The sequence below is a fragment of the Cebidichthys violaceus genome, unplaced genomic scaffold (assembly GCF_023349555.1).
Source record: "Cebidichthys violaceus isolate CVI_PGR_0920_01 unplaced genomic scaffold, fCebVio1.0.p SCAF_24, whole genome shotgun sequence".
Lineage (NCBI taxonomy): Eukaryota > Metazoa > Chordata > Actinopteri > Perciformes > Stichaeidae > Cebidichthys > Cebidichthys violaceus.
In genome coordinates this window covers 2,247,999-2,264,142 of record NW_027176417.1, presented here as the reverse complement: position 1 = coordinate 2,264,142, position 16,144 = coordinate 2,247,999, and the positions used below count along the sequence as shown (strand labels likewise).

The 16,144-nt window shown below is 46.7% G+C and overlaps 3 protein-coding genes across 6 annotated transcripts; 2 read left to right on the top strand and 1 right to left on the bottom strand.

Annotated features, from left to right (window-relative positions):
- rcbtb1 (regulator of chromosome condensation (RCC1) and BTB (POZ) domain containing protein 1) lies at positions 1 to 5,999 on the top strand. 2 transcript variants are annotated; one of them, XM_068719823.1, is made up of 14 exons: positions 1 to 76; positions 178 to 199; positions 492 to 765; positions 922 to 1,072; positions 1,201 to 1,367; positions 1,780 to 1,938; positions 2,031 to 2,138; positions 2,261 to 2,403; positions 2,663 to 2,726; positions 3,124 to 3,250; positions 3,380 to 3,506; positions 3,643 to 3,794; positions 3,931 to 4,061; positions 4,285 to 5,999. In XM_068719823.1, the coding sequence occupies exons 2-14, from the start codon at positions 183 to 185 to the stop codon at positions 4,423 to 4,425; spliced, it is 1,761 nt and encodes a 586-aa protein (XP_068575924.1). In that variant the 5' UTR covers positions 1 to 76; positions 178 to 182; the 3' UTR covers positions 4,426 to 5,999. The 2 variants fall into 2 exon arrangements, with proteins under 2 accessions (XP_068575924.1, XP_068575925.1); XM_068719824.1 differs by lacking the exon at positions 178 to 199 and having other exon boundaries at positions 13 to 76.
- On the top strand, positions 5,694 to 10,409 carry cdadc1 (cytidine and dCMP deaminase domain containing 1). 2 transcript variants are annotated; one of them, XM_068719821.1, is made up of 11 exons: positions 5,694 to 5,755; positions 6,413 to 6,535; positions 6,813 to 6,913; positions 7,017 to 7,194; positions 7,457 to 7,760; positions 7,839 to 8,045; positions 8,133 to 8,242; positions 8,632 to 8,681; positions 8,864 to 9,223; positions 9,302 to 9,350; positions 9,448 to 10,409. In XM_068719821.1, the coding sequence occupies exons 2-11, from the start codon at positions 6,436 to 6,438 to the stop codon at positions 9,546 to 9,548; spliced, it is 1,560 nt and encodes a 519-aa protein (XP_068575922.1). In that variant the 5' UTR covers positions 5,694 to 5,755; positions 6,413 to 6,435; the 3' UTR covers positions 9,549 to 10,409. The 2 variants fall into 2 exon arrangements, with proteins under 2 accessions (XP_068575922.1, XP_068575921.1); XM_068719820.1 differs by lacking the exon at positions 5,694 to 5,755 and having other exon boundaries at positions 6,212 to 6,535.
- Positions 10,184 to 16,117, bottom strand: cab39l (calcium binding protein 39-like). 2 transcript variants are annotated; one of them, XM_068719825.1, is made up of 9 exons: positions 15,915 to 16,117; positions 13,824 to 13,963; positions 13,464 to 13,628; positions 13,248 to 13,366; positions 12,969 to 13,137; positions 12,777 to 12,836; positions 12,359 to 12,424; positions 12,116 to 12,259; positions 10,184 to 12,010 (listed from the first exon to the last, which is right to left on the bottom strand). In XM_068719825.1, the coding sequence occupies exons 2-9, from the start codon at positions 13,923 to 13,925 to the stop codon at positions 11,831 to 11,833; spliced, it is 1,005 nt and encodes a 334-aa protein (XP_068575926.1). In that variant the 5' UTR covers positions 13,926 to 13,963; positions 15,915 to 16,117; the 3' UTR covers positions 10,184 to 11,830. The 2 variants fall into 2 exon arrangements, with proteins under 2 accessions (XP_068575926.1, XP_068575927.1); XM_068719826.1 differs by lacking the exon at positions 15,915 to 16,117 and adding an exon at positions 15,131 to 15,276.
- Between the last annotated feature and the right edge of the window lie 27 nt (positions 16,118 to 16,144).

Here is a 16,144-nt window from a genome sequence, read left to right as displayed (position 1 = left end):
TCGCTGAACCCAACACAACCACAACAGTTGAGAGAAGCAGCTGTACTGTTGACACCGTGGAGACGTTTTCAGTCGGGTAACTTTACGCCACTCTATATATTATAGATGTGGGTTATTTTGTACTGATAGTGATATTTATTGTTGTAATGAAATATGTGTCTGTTTGTCTCTTCTCAGTTGTCATGGAGCGATGCTTTAGGTAGGAAGAGCTCAGGAACTAAGCCACTAGCTTCTGTTGTTTACCGTGCGCTTCAGTGCCCGTTAGCTTGTTGTGATGCAATTAACGTCACAATTATTACTGTCAAAGAAGAAAGTTAGTTTCTTTACTGATTCTCTCATTTGGCTGAATAACTACTGACTTATTTGCATGTAATTCTGAGTGCATCTGTGTCCATACATGTCCTATCCGTCTTATGTCTGTTTATGTACATGTTAAGGGGAGCGTTTCTTAATATATTCACGACCGCTTCTCATCTTCTCCTTCTCCGTAGTGTCAGCAGGGATGGTTCCGCTTCTTGCTCCCCACCTCCTCCAGCATCACCTCCTCCTCCTCCCCCTCCCCCTCGTGGTCTTCCCTCCTCTCCCCCGTCGGCCCTGACCGCTGCTCCCCAACAAGGACGGCTGAGTTTCACAGGAGCCATGGTGGACGTCAGTAAGTGGCCCCTGTTCTCTCTGCTGAGCACCGAGGAACTGGCCACGGTTCGACAGGCCTGTGTGTTTGGAAACTCTGCCAATGAGGCCATCTACATCACACATGCCAATGAGGTGAGTCCATAGTCCTCAGTGATCTAAATGGTAAGCTTTTACAACAAACTCCTTGTTGTTTTCTTGGCAGTTTTATTTGTTCTACATGCAGTTCTGGTAACAAAAACTTCTCTTTTTTTTTTTTTAAATGTTGATTTGTGTGTTATTATTTCCCAGGTATTTGTGTTGGGGTTGAACTGCAGCAGCTGCCTCGGCACAGGAGACAGTCTGAGCACCGTTGTGCCAAAGAAACTGGACTTCCTGCGGGGGAAGAAGGTAGCCGCCCTCAGCTATGGAAGTGGGCCTCATGTCCTGTTGGCGACAGAGGGTCAGTACTTACTTATTATGTTATCTATATCAATCACTCAGCCTGTGAATCATACCTGTGCTTGAGCTTAGAATCTGGATTGTCAAGCTTTAGACCCTGCTGCTCGTCTCTGTGTTTGTTTACTGCAGACGGACAGCTGTTTGCTTGGGGCCACAACGGCTACAGTCAGCTGGGGAACGGGACGACCACCCAGGGTCTGTCCCCGCTGCTGGTCACCACCAACCCGCAGAACAAGAAAGTGAAAGAAGTGGCGTGTGGCTCGCATCACTCCATGGCCCTCACTCTGGACGGAGAGGTAGCCGTTGCTTTCATCGTCATTCACTGGGTTTTTTTCCCGTCACGTGAAAACCTTGACGTAGCCACCTCCGACTAAGCAGCTTATTTCTAACCCCAAGGCATTAAGCTAGTGCTTAATTAGGCTGTGTGTGCGTGTGCGTGTGTGTGTGTGTGTGTGTGTGTGTGTGTGTGTGTGTGTGTGTGTGTGTGTGTGTGTGTGTGTGGCAAGCAGGAAAGGCTGTTACCATGTTAAATACTAACTCTACAGTAGTACATTTGACAGTGTTGTGTTAATATTACACAAAAATAAGATGTGAAATTGTCTCAGGGTTAGTCACACGGAGCTCTTTTCTTACCACCTAAGAAGTGTTGTTGACATTACAGCAGAATGTTGCGCTCCCTGGTCCTGACCCGCCTCCCCGCCCCTCCAGGTCTTTGCGTGGGGTTACAACAACTGTGGCCAGATTGGCTCGGGCTCCACGGCCAACCAGCCCCACCCCAGGAAAGTCACCGGCAGCCTGCAGGGCAAGACCGCGGTCGCCATCACGTGCGGACAGACCTCCTCCATGGCTCTGATGGACAACGGAGAGGTGACGACGGCGGCGTTGCGGGAAAACTTCACAGAGGAAAAACCTGAACTTCATACCGTAAAAGTTGTTTATGTTTATTTATGCTTATTTAGGTTTATGGCTGGGGCTATAATGGAAATGGACAGCTGGGTATCGGAAACAATGGGAACCAGCTGACGCCTTGCCGCCTCACTGCTCTCCAGGGGCTGTGCATGCAACAGGTAAGGACGACAACCCAATGTAATGCTGACTGGGGATGTTGTGTATAACAAGGAGAGGCGGGGGGGGGGTCATCGTCACACACTTGTCTTTATGCGTGACTCAACTGTTCCCTGTTTTCCAGGTTGTGTCGGGCAACAGCCACTGCCTGGCACTGACTGATGAAGGGCTGCTGTACTCCTGGGGAGCCAACACCTACGGTCAGCTGGGGACCGGCAACAAGAGCAACCACCTCAGCCCGGTGCTGATCATGGCGGACAAAGAGAGGTGAGGCGCAAAAGAGGGGCTTGACGTCTTTGTGTTTGGAGAAGAGACAGATTCCTCCCATCCTGTTTAGACTTCTACTTCCTGTTTCCTGTCCTCATTTCCTCCCCCGTTGTACCTTTTCCGCTCCTGGTCTTAAGTAGTGGTCAGTGTGCAAAAGGAACTCGTCGTAGACAATAATAACACCCTGCAGTGTGTGGCTGTAATTAACACTCTCTATGCGAATCTGTGACAATTTGTTAACGCGTCTCTCGTTTGTCAGGATTGTCGAGGTCGCAGCTTGCCATTCAACACATACTTCAGCAGCCAAGACCCAAAGCGGTCAGGTACATATGCAATTAATCTAGTCTACAATGGCTCCTTATGTATTCATATGTGAGTGGGTTTGTGTATTTCCTGGCTTCAGAGTTTGTATAATGGGCTTTTTTGTTGTTGTTGCAGGATTGAGTGTTTCTCAGTTTTGTCCCATATATTTTAAGCGGGCCTGTGTGTTCTTTGTTCCCTTGGATTTCATTTTAGTTTTGGGTCATGGCTAATCCACCAGAGAGCACTGACTGAGCTGCCCGCTCAGTACACATCTTGGTCACGGCTCTTAAATAGCCAAATTTTGTATATAAAAAAAAAAAAAAAATCAAATCCGCCTCATAAATAGTGGTAAATTAGCCATTTTGACTTTTCAAGCACCAGCGTCTCAGTAAGCCATGGTCATGTTTTACCCTGCAGGTGTATATGTGGGGTCAGTGTCGGGGTCAGTCCATCGTCATGCCACACCTCACGCACTTCACCACCACCGACGACGTCTTCGCCTGCTTCGCCACGCCCTCCGTCATGTGGAGGCTCATGTCTATGGGTGAGAGGGAGGGAGGGAGGGAGGGAGGGGGAGGGTGTTGATCCTCATCCTTTCTTCGCTAACATCGTCAGATCTGTTCTCAAAAACCGTAACCGTACGCTTGATTTGTTGCTCTCTGCTTTATTCCAGAGCACGACGACTTCATGACCGTCGCGGAGGCTCTGAGGAAAGAGTTCGACAGCCCGGAGACGGCCGACCTCAAGTTCAGCGTCGACGGCAAGTGCATTCACGTTCACAAAGCCGTGCTGAAGATCAGGTGCGTGTCCCATGTGCAGTTAAGACGTAGATTTAACTAAAAAAATGAGCTCTTATTTTCCCATGCACACCAGTCTGGCATCCAAAAGAAATTGTGATTGAGGTTCACGACAGATAATGTGTGTTGTTTTGAGCAGGTGTGAGCATTTCCGGTCCATGTTTCGCTCCCAGTGGACGGAGGACCAGCAGGACGTGATCGAGATCGGCCAGTTCTCTTACCCCGTCTACAGATCCTTCCTCCAGTTCCTCTACACGGACGCCGTCGACCTTCCACCCGAGGACGCCATCGGTCAGCACGCACTTTTGTCAAACGCTCTGTTTTCTCATTTGTGTGGCTTCTATTCATACCTGTGTGTGTGTGTGTGTGTGTGTGTGTGTGTGTGTGTGTGTGTGTGTGTGTGTGTGTGTGTGTGTGTTGGCCGCAGGCCTGTTGGACCTGGCCACCTCTTACTGTGAGAACCGCCTGAAACGACTGTGTCAGCAGATCATCAAGAGAGGGATCAACGTCGATAACGCCTTCACCTTGCTGTCTGCCGCCATACGATACGACGCTGAGGTACAGTACAGGCACGCTGCACTACTATACTGTAGAGCTTCAGCCTACTTTTACAGATATTTCCATATACTGTACAATAAAAGTCTGAGTTTAAAGCAACTGAGAGGCTGCATGACAAACCTGTCTAGTGAAAATAACGTCTAAACTCTCCCTCAAATAGTTTTGAAGCCGACACTGTTGTACAAACGCGTCACCCCGTCTCGTGTTATTTCTCTTTTTCTAGGACCTGGAAGTGTTTTGTTTCCGTTTCTGCGTGAACCACCTCACTCAGGTGACTCAGACCGGAGCCTTCTGGCAGGTGGACGGAGCGATGCTCAAAGAGTTCATCAGCAAAGCCAGCCGCTGCGGGGCCTTCAAGAACTGAGCGGCCCTCCGGCGTCACCGCGCCGCTGCTCCACAGATATCAGGTCGGATCACGTTCCGAAAAGAAAGCTTCCTTGAATCGTTGATTTTCATATTTGCCGAGGCGGATCGGCAGCGTTCACAATATGGACTGGAATTTTAAGCTGCTTTATCGACAGATCTGAAGTCAGCCCTTTGGCCATTTCCTGTGGAGTCGCTCAACGACGTCATGCTGTCTTTTACTTTTTTTTCTGTCTCGCTGCATTGAGTTCTCCACACGCTGTACTTGAATTTTTGCTTGTTCTCTCGGCCAGTGCTGACCTTTTTTTGTGACCTCCTTTTACTTCTGGTGAGGTTCATTCGGGAGACCAAAGACCTGGAAGGAATGTGGACCTGGTTCAGAGGACAGAGACCTGAAAGAAGAGCTTTGACTTAAACTGGCCAGGACACAAGAACCACTTTACCGAAACACACATCAATTTGCAGTCTCTGTGTTTTGAAGCTCTTGGATGTGTTGAAAGTTTAACTTTAAAGTCGCTCTTGAAGCTCATTTAACGGCGTCAACGAACACCGTTGATCCAGATCATGCTCTGGGTCGCTTATCTATCTCAGCTGCTATTCTGTGTATTTTAGAAGTTCTGAAAATATTGTGGGATGTATAATAATTTCCTTTTTATACTCGAGTCTGTTTTGTTTTGTATGCTCATTCTACCTGACTTAAGTGTTTTGCTCTGTGGCACTTTTGAGAAACGGCGGTCGCTTCTTTATTTTCTTCATATTCAGTGAAACTGTGATAGTTCAGATTGCTGCGGAAGACAAGAAATCTGAGTTAAAGGATTGAAATGTATCGAAGGCGGGTGGCTTGTTGCAGACGCTTTATATTCCAAGAATAACCTTCTATTCCTTTTTTTTTTACTCTGGGACCTCCAACACACTGATCCGAGGTGACTGTTTCCGTCTGTTTGTGTTTGCTTATGTTATATGTAACAAACTCAGTGAGACCAAAATGAGTCCTTAATGATTCCTCTGTAATTTAATCACACTTTAAAGCACAATACACTGAAGGCCGAAAAGCAATATCAACGCTTTGAAATGCTGCGTGATTTTAAAAAGTGCGATGTTTTGTTAATATTCTGTCAGCTTGGGTTTATCATGACCAATAACTGCCTGCAGGTCCTTGTTTATTACTTCTGTTGCATTACTGGGTAATGTATGAAAGTAGTAGATGAAGAGTGTTATTGGTTGTTGGCCAAGTCAGCTGACTTGTCAGATCAGTTTTGTTTTGTTAGGTTTCTATTTCTCCTTGCATTCAGAGGCTTGAGAGAGCACTTTAATTTGGTCTGAGCTTGCTGGTAAGTAGGAACTCTTAAATTTCTGTTCTTTTTGCGGAATTAGGAGCAAGTTTACAATTTTGTTTTAGATGAGAAGCAAACCGGAAAAAAATCGGATTGTTCCTCTTACTATATTAAGATTAAAGTATATTTTTATTGTACTGTGTTTATATTTTATTTACATAGGACACGTTTATAAAGCTGCGGGTAATTTGGTTTAGTTATGGAATTACAGGTCTCTGAAGAAATAAATAACTCAAACTGCTTTGTTTCCATGTAATGGTTTTCTTTGCACTAGACGAGTCTCTTATTAGTTCATTCTTATTTTATACACATTACCTGGCCTGAGATTAGACTTCAGATATTCTAAAAATATTATTTCTTATTCTTATTCAGCATTTAATTGTATGTCATACTGAGGCAGCTATTTCTTTATAGTGTAATAAAAGCAGCACTTCTATGGTGACGTATGCTCTCGTGGTACTCTGCTGCCACCTGCTGGAACAAACGGGTATTCAACAACGTACTCATCGTTGCCCCGCCTTCTTTGTTACGTCAGAGGTTATTGCGGAACTAACCCGGAAGTGTGTCAAGCAGCCAACCACTGTACAGATCTAAGGTCAGTTCTTGTGCGCAGAATATGTAGGATAACCCAAACCTGTTACATGTAACACGTAGGAAGTGTACGTTCGCCTGATTGAATGGAAGGAAACGAGATGAGGAACCGAGCCGATCCGGGCCAGTCCACGTCGGGTCGCGATACGAGATACAGTAGCACCCAGACTGACAGCAGACTACAAGGTGAGCCAGATGGAGGAATGGTTCGTGTTATGGTTGTTTAGCAACACTTCTGTGATGTCATAAAACAGCTGATGTGTGAGCAGCTGATCTGTACTTAATCTGTACTTACTGCTGCATCTTTTCTGAGAATGTTTATGGCAGCAGCTTGTAAATATTCATCATGATTACCACAGAAAAGCAAGTGACTTACATGACAGCAGCCTAAATGTATTGTTAGCTCAGTGTGTCTCAGATGTGTCCTGCTGAGTGGGTCTACTTTGCATTGGCTCTCCTCCAGGTCCTGGCCCCAGGCTATCAAAGGTAAACCTGTTCACCTTGTTGAGTTTGTGGATGGAGCTGTTCCCGCAAGAGCAATCTGAAGAAGAGGACAACAGTGAGGTTGGTTTAATGAAATACACACAGCTGTGGGACAGTGAGTTATCGTTGGCTGCAGCACTCGAGCGTTCTCGATGTTCAGTAATGAACATCTGTCGTGTTCCAGATCAGCAGGACGGGTCTGGTGGTGGTGCGGGACAGCAAGGTGGTGGGACTCCACTGTTCAGGACCCGAGCTCCACGCAGGACAGGCAGCCATCATCCAACATGGCGCCTGCTTGGCTAACTGTCAGTTGTACTTCTCGCGGAGGCCCTGCGCCTCCTGTCTCAAGATGATCATCAACGGTGAGGAGAAATCAAAGATATGCTGAACACACATATTTCAAAGTGTGATTAGGTTGCAACAGCTGTTCCTAAATCCATTACTAAGTTTGTGTGCCAAGGTCTTAAGTCTGAGGTCTGAGGAGTTAAAGGGGCAGTGCAGCTCACACTGTTAACTGCAGTTTTACAATCATACTGACCGATTATACACCAGTAATGAGCTGGACTTTGGATCGCTCGGCTCCACCTCCTCCACAATACACCATGCTGCTTTCTCTTCTTCCAGCTGGGGTCAGTCAGATCTCCTTCTGGCCCGGAGACCCTGAGGTCAGCATGCTGTGGCCCGCCTCCGCAGACCACCTAAGCTCCCGCTCCGGCGGTCCACCCGGCTGCATCCCGGAGGAGGCCGCACTGGACGCCAAGGCAGTGAAGAGGCTGAAGTCCAACAGCCGTTCCCACATCTGCGTGCTGCTGCAGCCGCTGGCGCCCGGCCTGGCGCAGTTTGTGGACGAGACGTCCCGGGAGTGTGACTTCGTGGAGAGAATGTCCGACGATGAGCCGGGGCTGAACACAGAGGAGCTCTTCAACAGGTACCGTCCTTTGCATCTCAACGTATTGGTGAACCGTAGCTGTGTGTTGCATGTAAGACGTTCTTCCTGCCTCTCCAGAGAGCGGACGAGACACCTGAAGGATTTCTCCACGCGGCTCCTGGTCGAGACGTCCGAGCAGCACCGAGACATCTTGACCCGCATGGGTCTGAAGAACTTCTGTGTGGAGCCGAACCTCTCCAACCTGACACACAACATGAGGGAGCTGGTGGAGGTTCTGGCCACGGTGGCTGCCGGCGTGCCGCAGCAGCGCTACGGCTTCCACAGGTTAGAAAAAACGCTCGCCGGTCCCTCACGCGTCTGTCCTGCGTTTTGCTGTTATTTGTTGTTGACTGTGTCGCTCCTGTCACCCAGGTGGCAGCAGTCAACCCCGGAGTCCTCGCCGCCTCCCCGTCACGAGGGGCTGTCCCAAGAAGTGGCCCGCCATTGCATCATCCAAGCCAGGCTGCTGGCTTATAGAACAGGTCTGATTGGTTCTTCTGTTTGTCACAGACAGGGTTCTTCCCAGCACACATCATCTGTTTCAGGTTAAAACACAACAGGTGATGAGTGATTGTGTAACTATCAAACAGCACGCCAGCTTTTCATTAAATTACAAATATTCCTAGATTACAAGATAGCTGAGGTCAGCATTAGATTCCTGTGTGTGTGTGTGTGTGTGTGTGTGTGTGTGTGTGTGTGTGTGTGTGTGTGTGTGTGTGTGTGTGTGTGAGTATCTCGGCAGTGACTCTCGAGGACACAGCTGCATTCCTGTTGGACGTTTTTCCTGAATTTCATGTTTAAAAGGTCACAGTCATTATTAAACAGCGTTCCACCCGCCTCTTACATGTAAAGCTGTCATTTTTCATTCCAGAGGATCCCAAAGTGGGTGTGGGCGCTGTCATCTGGGCCAAAGCACCGTCGGTGAGCTCACCTTCCTTCCTTTGATTTAACTTCTGTTGTTTTCATTTTATATTAAGGTGTGCCAGTGAGTCAGTGTGCACAATAGCAGACACCTGGACACAAGAAATAGAATGCACATTCATTACTAATAACATCATTGTTCCTGTTAATATAGTTCACTTTGATGTGCTCTCTTGTCCCAGGCTGCCAGTGATGGAACTGGGTGTCTGTGCCTGGTGGGTTGCGGGTACAACGCCTACCCAGCCGGCTCCCACTATGCAGAGTACCCACAGATGGACAACAAGCAGGAGGACCGGCAGAGACGCAAATACCGATACATCGTCCACGCCGAGCAGAGCGCCCTCACCTTCAGGACCCGACCCATCAAACCGGAGGAGCCCGCCATGCTGTTCGTGACTAAATGCCCGTGCGACGAGTGCGTCCCTCTGATCAGAGGCGCCGGCATCACGCACATCTACACCACGGACCAGGACCGGGACAAGGACAAGGGAGACATCTCCTACCTGAGGTTCGGCAGCCTGAAAGGCGTCAGCAAGTTCATAGTGAGTACGCCAGGATGATGTCTCTCTCTGCTGAGGAAAAGCAGACAAGGAGGTGACATTTTTGTTCTGTCTTCACAGTGGCAGAGGAGCAGTTCGGTGTCCTCGGCGTCCTCTCCTCACCACGCCAGTGAGTCACACCTCGTTACCTCGGCGTCCTCAAATGCTCCTCTACATGTCTCAGAAAAGGTGACCTTTGGTGTCTTTTTTTTTTTTTTAAATTCCAGATGGTCATGTCGGGAAGCACAGCAGGCAGGCCGAGCGGGAGAGCCACAGCAACAAGAAGCGGTGCACCGACAGATCCCACGACTCGCATAACGTCAGCTGAGCGCCGGCCGCAGACGGACGGGTGTAACGCTGCAGGGTCACCTTTTTCAAAGCCGCATCAGCGCGGATAGAACTGTGAGAGATCTGCACGTTACAGTACGTCTGTGCCGCACATCATTTGATTTCATGAAGTCACTGCGATGGGTTTCATGACCCTGATCCCTGGTCAGCCTCTATGTTGGACCACTGATCTCAAAATGGAACTGTGAGGACTAAAGGAGCGAGAGCGGGAAATAGAGATACTACAAGAAAATACTATATTTTAAATAGGAATATAAACTGATATGTGGATTTGTCTGTCATTGTATTTATTTTAATACGTGTTTAATTGTTCATTTAAACTAAGGATGTTGAATTGTGGATGGTACACAAGCCTGGGAGAGTATTTCACTCATGATTATATTACAGATTTATTGATATGATGCATAAAGCAGCTTTAAGGAAGAAGGAACTTGATTACAAAGCTGTACTCTTTTCATCCCAAAAAACATTGTGTCCTTTGGTGTTTTAAGTAAGCTAAAGCATCTTTTAAGGAGATAAATACACATGAGAATAAAAGATGAGAAGTTGCACAGCACCTGCCTGTAAACAAACACACACACACACACACACACACACACACACACACACACAGCATGAATTCCCATCCTTTTATTCATGGTGAATGTGGTACAATAGCATCAATGGGGAAAACAAGGTGGCTGCTGTCAGAGAGGACCAGAGGACACTGGGAAGATGATGGAGCTCTGCTGAGTTTGGATGCAAGTCGGATGTAAAGCCGGTCGCTCCACATCTCATGTTATATTGTGATATAGTACGATGTGTCACAGCTTACAGCGTCAAATAAAAAGCTGGTATTGTTTATTTTGAATGATTTATTTTACGGCAGAAAAGCGAAAGCAGAAACGTCCTTTTATAATTGTTACTGTCACCCAGCTGCACTCCACTACTTCCCGTTCGTGTTAGTCTTCAAATGTACTGTTTAGAGTTCTAATTAAAGAGATTCAAACACAAAACTTCAAAATAACCCTAATGGATGCACTTCAAATATCAAGTGGGAAATAAATTCAGACTGTTTTTAGAAAATGGAATTATGATGAGTCAAATATAAAACCAAGAGCACTTTCAAAAGTAGCGTTTCAGCGTCATCGGTTTTTGTACATTTTACGGTCCTTCCATGTCGATTGTGAAGCGGTTACATTTCTCAATTACAACTTTGGCCTCGCTCTGTGACGAGCTTGAGTTATAGCCGACACGGTGTGTTACGTCAGCTCCACACAATGCTGCGAGTTAAAGAGGTTCACTGCTCAATCACAACAAATATGTTCTTTTCAGAGCATATTCTCATTGACGTAATAATCGAGCTCCCCCTGGAAAGATACTGGAAATACAAAAGGAAGAAAGGAAAACACACCAAAACCAAAAAAAAGGCACCTCTGAATCTTCTTCTTTCTAACACCAACATCAGAGCAGAACACTGTCACAGTACAGAGAGAAGAAACAAAGACACGAGCAGCCATCGCTACGGCTCCTCCACACGGCAACGTGCCTCCCGTTAACGTTCGCACTCACAATGGCACTGATTCCAGGCGTACAAACCATAAACTGTACATGAGAAGAAAATGAAACTATATATAAAACATGATTACCCTTCAAGCAGTGAGAAAACAGTGATACGATTAACAAACAAAAAGAACATTATTTTTTATATAATACAGAAAGTGCTATCAGCCACCAGCAAAGAGAGCCAGTGATGAAAACGGGTTGAAGCTCACTGTACCGATAGTTCAATTAAAATAATACGACTGTGACTAAAACCAGTTCCCTCTATTCTCGGTTTTCCTTTTGCCAAATCTTTTTAATCTCTGAAAGATATTATCTATGTTGATCCCGCTAAAAGACGAAAAAAAAAAGAAGCAGAAATTCTTCATATTTTTATATTCTTCTTCATTTGTTTTTGGGATTTGCAGCTACTTCATTTAAATAGTTAAAAATCAACAGGCGTGCTGCGACTACCAGAGCACCTGCATCTGGTGACTGTGATTCTCCCAACAGAGCTAATCAGCTCCTCCGACACCTTGAGTTGTGGCGCTACATGCTACGGATGAAAGGAAAAAAAAAGATTTCATGATCAAAACAATTTACAAAAGAAAAGATCAGTGATTGAGAACTACTGTCGCACGAGTTTTAAATGAACCAATGAAGAGAAATAAAGACAGATAACGTCTTTTAATTATTGTTAATGTGCGGTTTTCTTCTACGTCTTCCTATCAAATAAAAAGTCTAGGAGGCCGGTTTCTTCAGATCCCTGATCTGTTTGATTAGGTAGGTCTTCTCGTCGTTGAACTGCTCGTCGTCCGTGCGGTCCTTCTGGAAGTTGCTCAGGAAGTCGATCAGCTTGGTCTGGTTCTTGAGCAGGATGTCGATGATGGGCTGCGTCTTGTTGGGGTTGGCGACAAAAACCTGAGGACGGAGAGGAGGGGGGGGGGACACGTTTTTTTTATTCTTTTACAAACAAGAGAATTTCGACATTTGCTGCGTTTACATGCGCGACTGTTGTGCTTTTACCTTGAAGACGTGGAAGGCCTCGAACTGGATGTTGGGGCTCTTGTCTCGTAGCAGATTCATCATCAGCTTGAGATTCTCGGGCTTGCTGATGTAGCGCGTCATCACCGTGAAGTTATGTCTGTCCAACAACAGCTCGCCCAGGAGCTGGAGGAGAGAGACAATCAATATATATTTATATAGATATATAGATATATATCTATGTATGTGTAATGCTCTACAAATCAACATAGGAGCCGGTCAGACCTTTAGAGACTGCCTCTTGGTGACGTAGTTCTCAGAGTGCAGCAGCTTCTCGTAGTCTGCAAACACCTGTAGCGACGTTCGAAACACATCTTATTATAGATTACTAACAAAGTGGTGGATCAGTATTATTAACAGATGGAATTTGGGAATGCTTGCTGAATGTCTGGTTGCCTGTGGAAGGGGGTGTGTGTGTGTGTGTGTGTGTGTGTGTGTGTGTGTGTGTGTGTGTGTGTGTGTGTGTGTGTGTGTGTGTGTGTGTGTTGCATGGATGTGGTCAGGCCTGATGCAAGTTACAGACTAAAAAAAGTTCCACCTGGCAACGCTGGTTGAAAAATAACAGGGCAGACTCGCTCTAACACGTGCGGGAGCCATTACATCCATCATGTGTTTCCCAGACTAGGAGTAAAGCGTCACTCACGGCGTCGTAGTGCTGTTCAAGGTATTCAGCCACAAGCACTTTGTGTCTCGTCAGGAGATCCTGCGAATAAAGACGGGAACACGTGTTGTAAATCCATCACAAGATAGAGCTAAACATCACAAAACACTGCGACTCAAACCGCTGTCCTACAGATGTTTTCTATAGTTCCTGGTTCGACCAGTAACGAGGTACCTTGAAGGTGGCGAAGGCGTCGGAGGCGATGTCGAAGGTGGACATCTCCACGTAGTGGAAGAAGCTGTTGAATTGATCCGACTGGAGAACTATCTTGGCGAGCGGCTCGTGGCGGATGCACTCCCTCAGCATGATCCCACAGTTCAACGCGACCTGCGGAGTCTCGTACCTTCAAAAACACAGAGAGAGCGTTCGTGTCGCCTCTCTGGAAGCCATCCAACTTTGTAGAGTACGTACTCTGTGTGTGTGTGTGTGTGTGTGTGTGTGTGTGTGTCTCACCCTTTCAGCAGTATGAAGAGGACATCTTGGTGGGAGCAGAAATATTCGACGGTGGGGCTCCGCGTCCCAATCTGCCTCCTCAGGATGTTGTTGAAGATCTGACACACGTCCTTCTTCCCCTGGAAGCACGGAAATAAAAAAAACAAAAAACACGTCAACACTCCTCCGCGGCTGAAGGCTGAAGACCGGCGACCACGCCCTCAGCCCCCTCCTCACCTCGAAGTCGATGACCTGCAGGTTGTCCACCAGCGACAGCAGCAGGCCGCTGTTGTACAGCTCCTGGGCCAGCTGGGCCACCGTCTCGGTGTGAGGCTCCTTGTCGTTGCTGCCATACAGGATCTCCTTCATGGACACCAGACACTTGGACACCTCCTCAGACGCCTGGAGAACAGAGAGGTGGAGAGAGAGCTGGAATCTGAGACCGACTTGAGCCTGAACTTTGCTCAGTTTATACATGTGTGTGAGAGTGAAATGTCTTGACAGTGAAGTGTGACAGGCCCAGGCCGGTCCATGGTCCAATTTCACAGAGGGCCGTCACCCTCGGGGGCCCCTGGAAACACCCTTGTCCGTCTCTACCTTGTCTGTCTTCTTGTCCTGTTTCACCAGGATGGCCATGTTTTCCTTCAGCGTCCTGACGATGTCCGCCGGACTCTTGTGGGATTTACCAAACAGCGGCATGGTGGGCACACACACACACACACACTCGCCTCAGGGACCTGGACAACACACACACACACACACACACACACATACAGGACACATAAAGGAGCAGTCAATGACAACAGTGTGGTCTGTTATTGAGTGTGGAAAAAGGCAATTTCATCAATTTAAAAATCAATTTACGACTAAAATATTCCTGCAAAAAGTGACGGGGGTCTTCAGACAGGTTGGTCCGTGACTGAGTGTGAGCATTTTAAAAAAGGCAGCAGTGGCGTTCACGACCCCTGGCCAGGTCAGGAACCGGCAGAGAACTTGTGACTGCTAATCCTCATCCAGGAATGTAAAAGGGCATCGCATTCTTCACCGTGTCCAGAACTCTGATCAGTTGCACATCACTATCTAAGACCGAAGAGGCTGAAGGAACCTTGATTCACCGCTCCTGCACAGCAAAGAATGAAGAAGAAGAACGAACAAGAGGCCTCATAACGTCCGGGAAAAGCTGCTGAGCGCACAAAATATTTCAGGTACCGTCGGGCAATTTTGACTCTCTTAACAACAGAAAATACTTAAGTACACTTCAGTCCCTTTAACATGATGCATTCACTTGCAATAACACACGTTATCATCAGATTACGCCACGCCCACACAGCTGCAGTCAATATTTGTCAAAGGATAAGCGAGCGATGAGGAAGCAGCGATCAAAAGAGGGGAGCTCCCCTGCTTTCTAATCCAATACTATTGTAAACAACGTCTAATATTTCCAACCTGTTGCTGCAGCTGGAACTACGTGTTTCTGATTATTAAAAGAAAACTCAAAGGGTGCGTTTTAATCATCTTAAGCACCAGGTTGCCGTGGAGCCTTCAGCGTGATTAAGACTGACTAAATGTTATGTAAAGGAATTAATGTGGCACACACAGCCAGCTGCTCTGTTTAGGTGCAATCCAACGCAGGAAGATTATACCAGGTGGTGTTGGTGACTAATTGAAGTCATTCCGGTGTAGCATGAAAAGTCACCCGTCACACCTGCACTAGTGGTGAAAGCAACTCGGACAGTTGAAGGAACAGGTTTTCACGAAGTTACTCGCACATTCCTAAATACTCTGAGCAGCTTTGGTTTGTGTCTCGACTGTCTTGGAATGCAGAGGCAGCCATTCACGATCCAACTGGAATTTAAGTATTCAAGGAAGAGCAAAGGAAGGACGGTTAACCCTCAAACACTCACTCAGACTCGATGCACTTCACTGCCGTTTGCAGACCCAATACAGATTCAGGTGCAGCTCGTTGCTGTTGGTAGAGTCAGAGCTGCACCTGCTTTAGATAAACATGGCTGAGCGAGGTTCTTCCCTGTATGCCACAAAGTGACCGGTTACAGGTATGACGTATCCCCACCTCCCATACATTATAAACGTACTACTAGTACAGTTGCTTCATCAGGAGTTGCTGTAATGAGTCAACGAGGGTTGATATATTATTGCAGGTAGTTATGTGGTTGTGCTTTAGAAATAAAAGCAGAGCAGATTTAGAACGTCTTAAACATAAAATGTGCAATACCTATCAAAACTAATGGATTAATAGACAACTCACTTCATCCATACGTCCATATTGACTTGATATTTGTCTTAAACAATTAATTAATTATTTAATGTGTCGGTGATTAACTTTCTAGAGATCATTTAATAGATGAATTAAGTAATAGTTTGAGCACTAGATGGAGTTTGACAGGTTTTATTGTGAAATATGTTACCGGAAGCTGCAATGTTTTCGTCCTCGCTAGCATGACGCTGGTCATCTAAAGTAACAGCCAAGGAGGAAAAAACACAAAAAAACACACACACTGTATTTGTGCTGCTGAAGAATTAAAGAAGACGTGAACGACAGTGTTTAGAGGAATAAGAGGTCGTAGAGAAGTCGGCAGTAAATAACACAAACGGCTGCGTTAACAGTGATTTAACAAGGCTACACCCATCTCGAGCTATTGCTCTTCGACAGCTACAAACGATACCTACAGAGGGAGGATGTCTGGTGGGGTATCCTTAAATGTCTTGACCGCTTCTGTCCCGGTTCACAGACAGGCTCTTGTAGTCACGCCAGGGCTGTTTGAGAGCAGGAAAGTCCGCTAAAAATGTGCGCGACACAATGTAAAATGTGTGGAATCTGTTAAGAAGCCAGTGCGGAATTCCATCTGGTCGCTTTCCAGTCACCTGTCAAGGTAGCGTGAACAAAGCTAACAACTTCC

Bases quoted from the DNA above. Each gene is read 5' to 3' on its own strand.
- cdadc1 (XM_068719821.1), top strand. From the start codon at position 6,436: ATGGAAGGAAACGAGATGAGGAACCGAGCCGATCCGGGCCAGTCCACG. The intron at 6,536-6,812 runs GTGAGCCAGATG...GCTCTCCTCCAG, and splicing joins GACTGACAGCAGACTACAAG to GTCCTGGCCCCAGGCTATCA. The intron at 9,351-9,447 runs GTGAGTCACACC...TTTAAATTCCAG, and splicing joins GTCCTCTCCTCACCACGCCA to ATGGTCATGTCGGGAAGCAC.
- cab39l (XM_068719825.1), bottom strand. From the start codon at position 13,925: ATGCCGCTGTTTGGTAAATCCCACAAGAGTCCGGCGGACATCGTCAGG. The intron at 13,138-13,247 runs GTGAGACACACA...GTGTTTTTGAAG, and splicing joins CTCTTCATACTGCTGAAAGG to GTACGAGACTCCGCAGGTCG. The intron at 12,425-12,776 runs GTGAGTGACGCT...ACGTCGCTACAG, and splicing joins TTGAACAGCACTACGACGCC to GTGTTTGCAGACTACGAGAA.
- rcbtb1 (XM_068719823.1), top strand. The intron at 3,251-3,379 runs GTGAGAGGGAGG...GCTTTATTCCAG, and splicing joins GTGGAGGCTCATGTCTATGG to AGCACGACGACTTCATGACC. The intron at 3,795-3,930 runs GTCAGCACGCAC...TGTTGGCCGCAG, and splicing joins TCCACCCGAGGACGCCATCG to GCCTGTTGGACCTGGCCACC.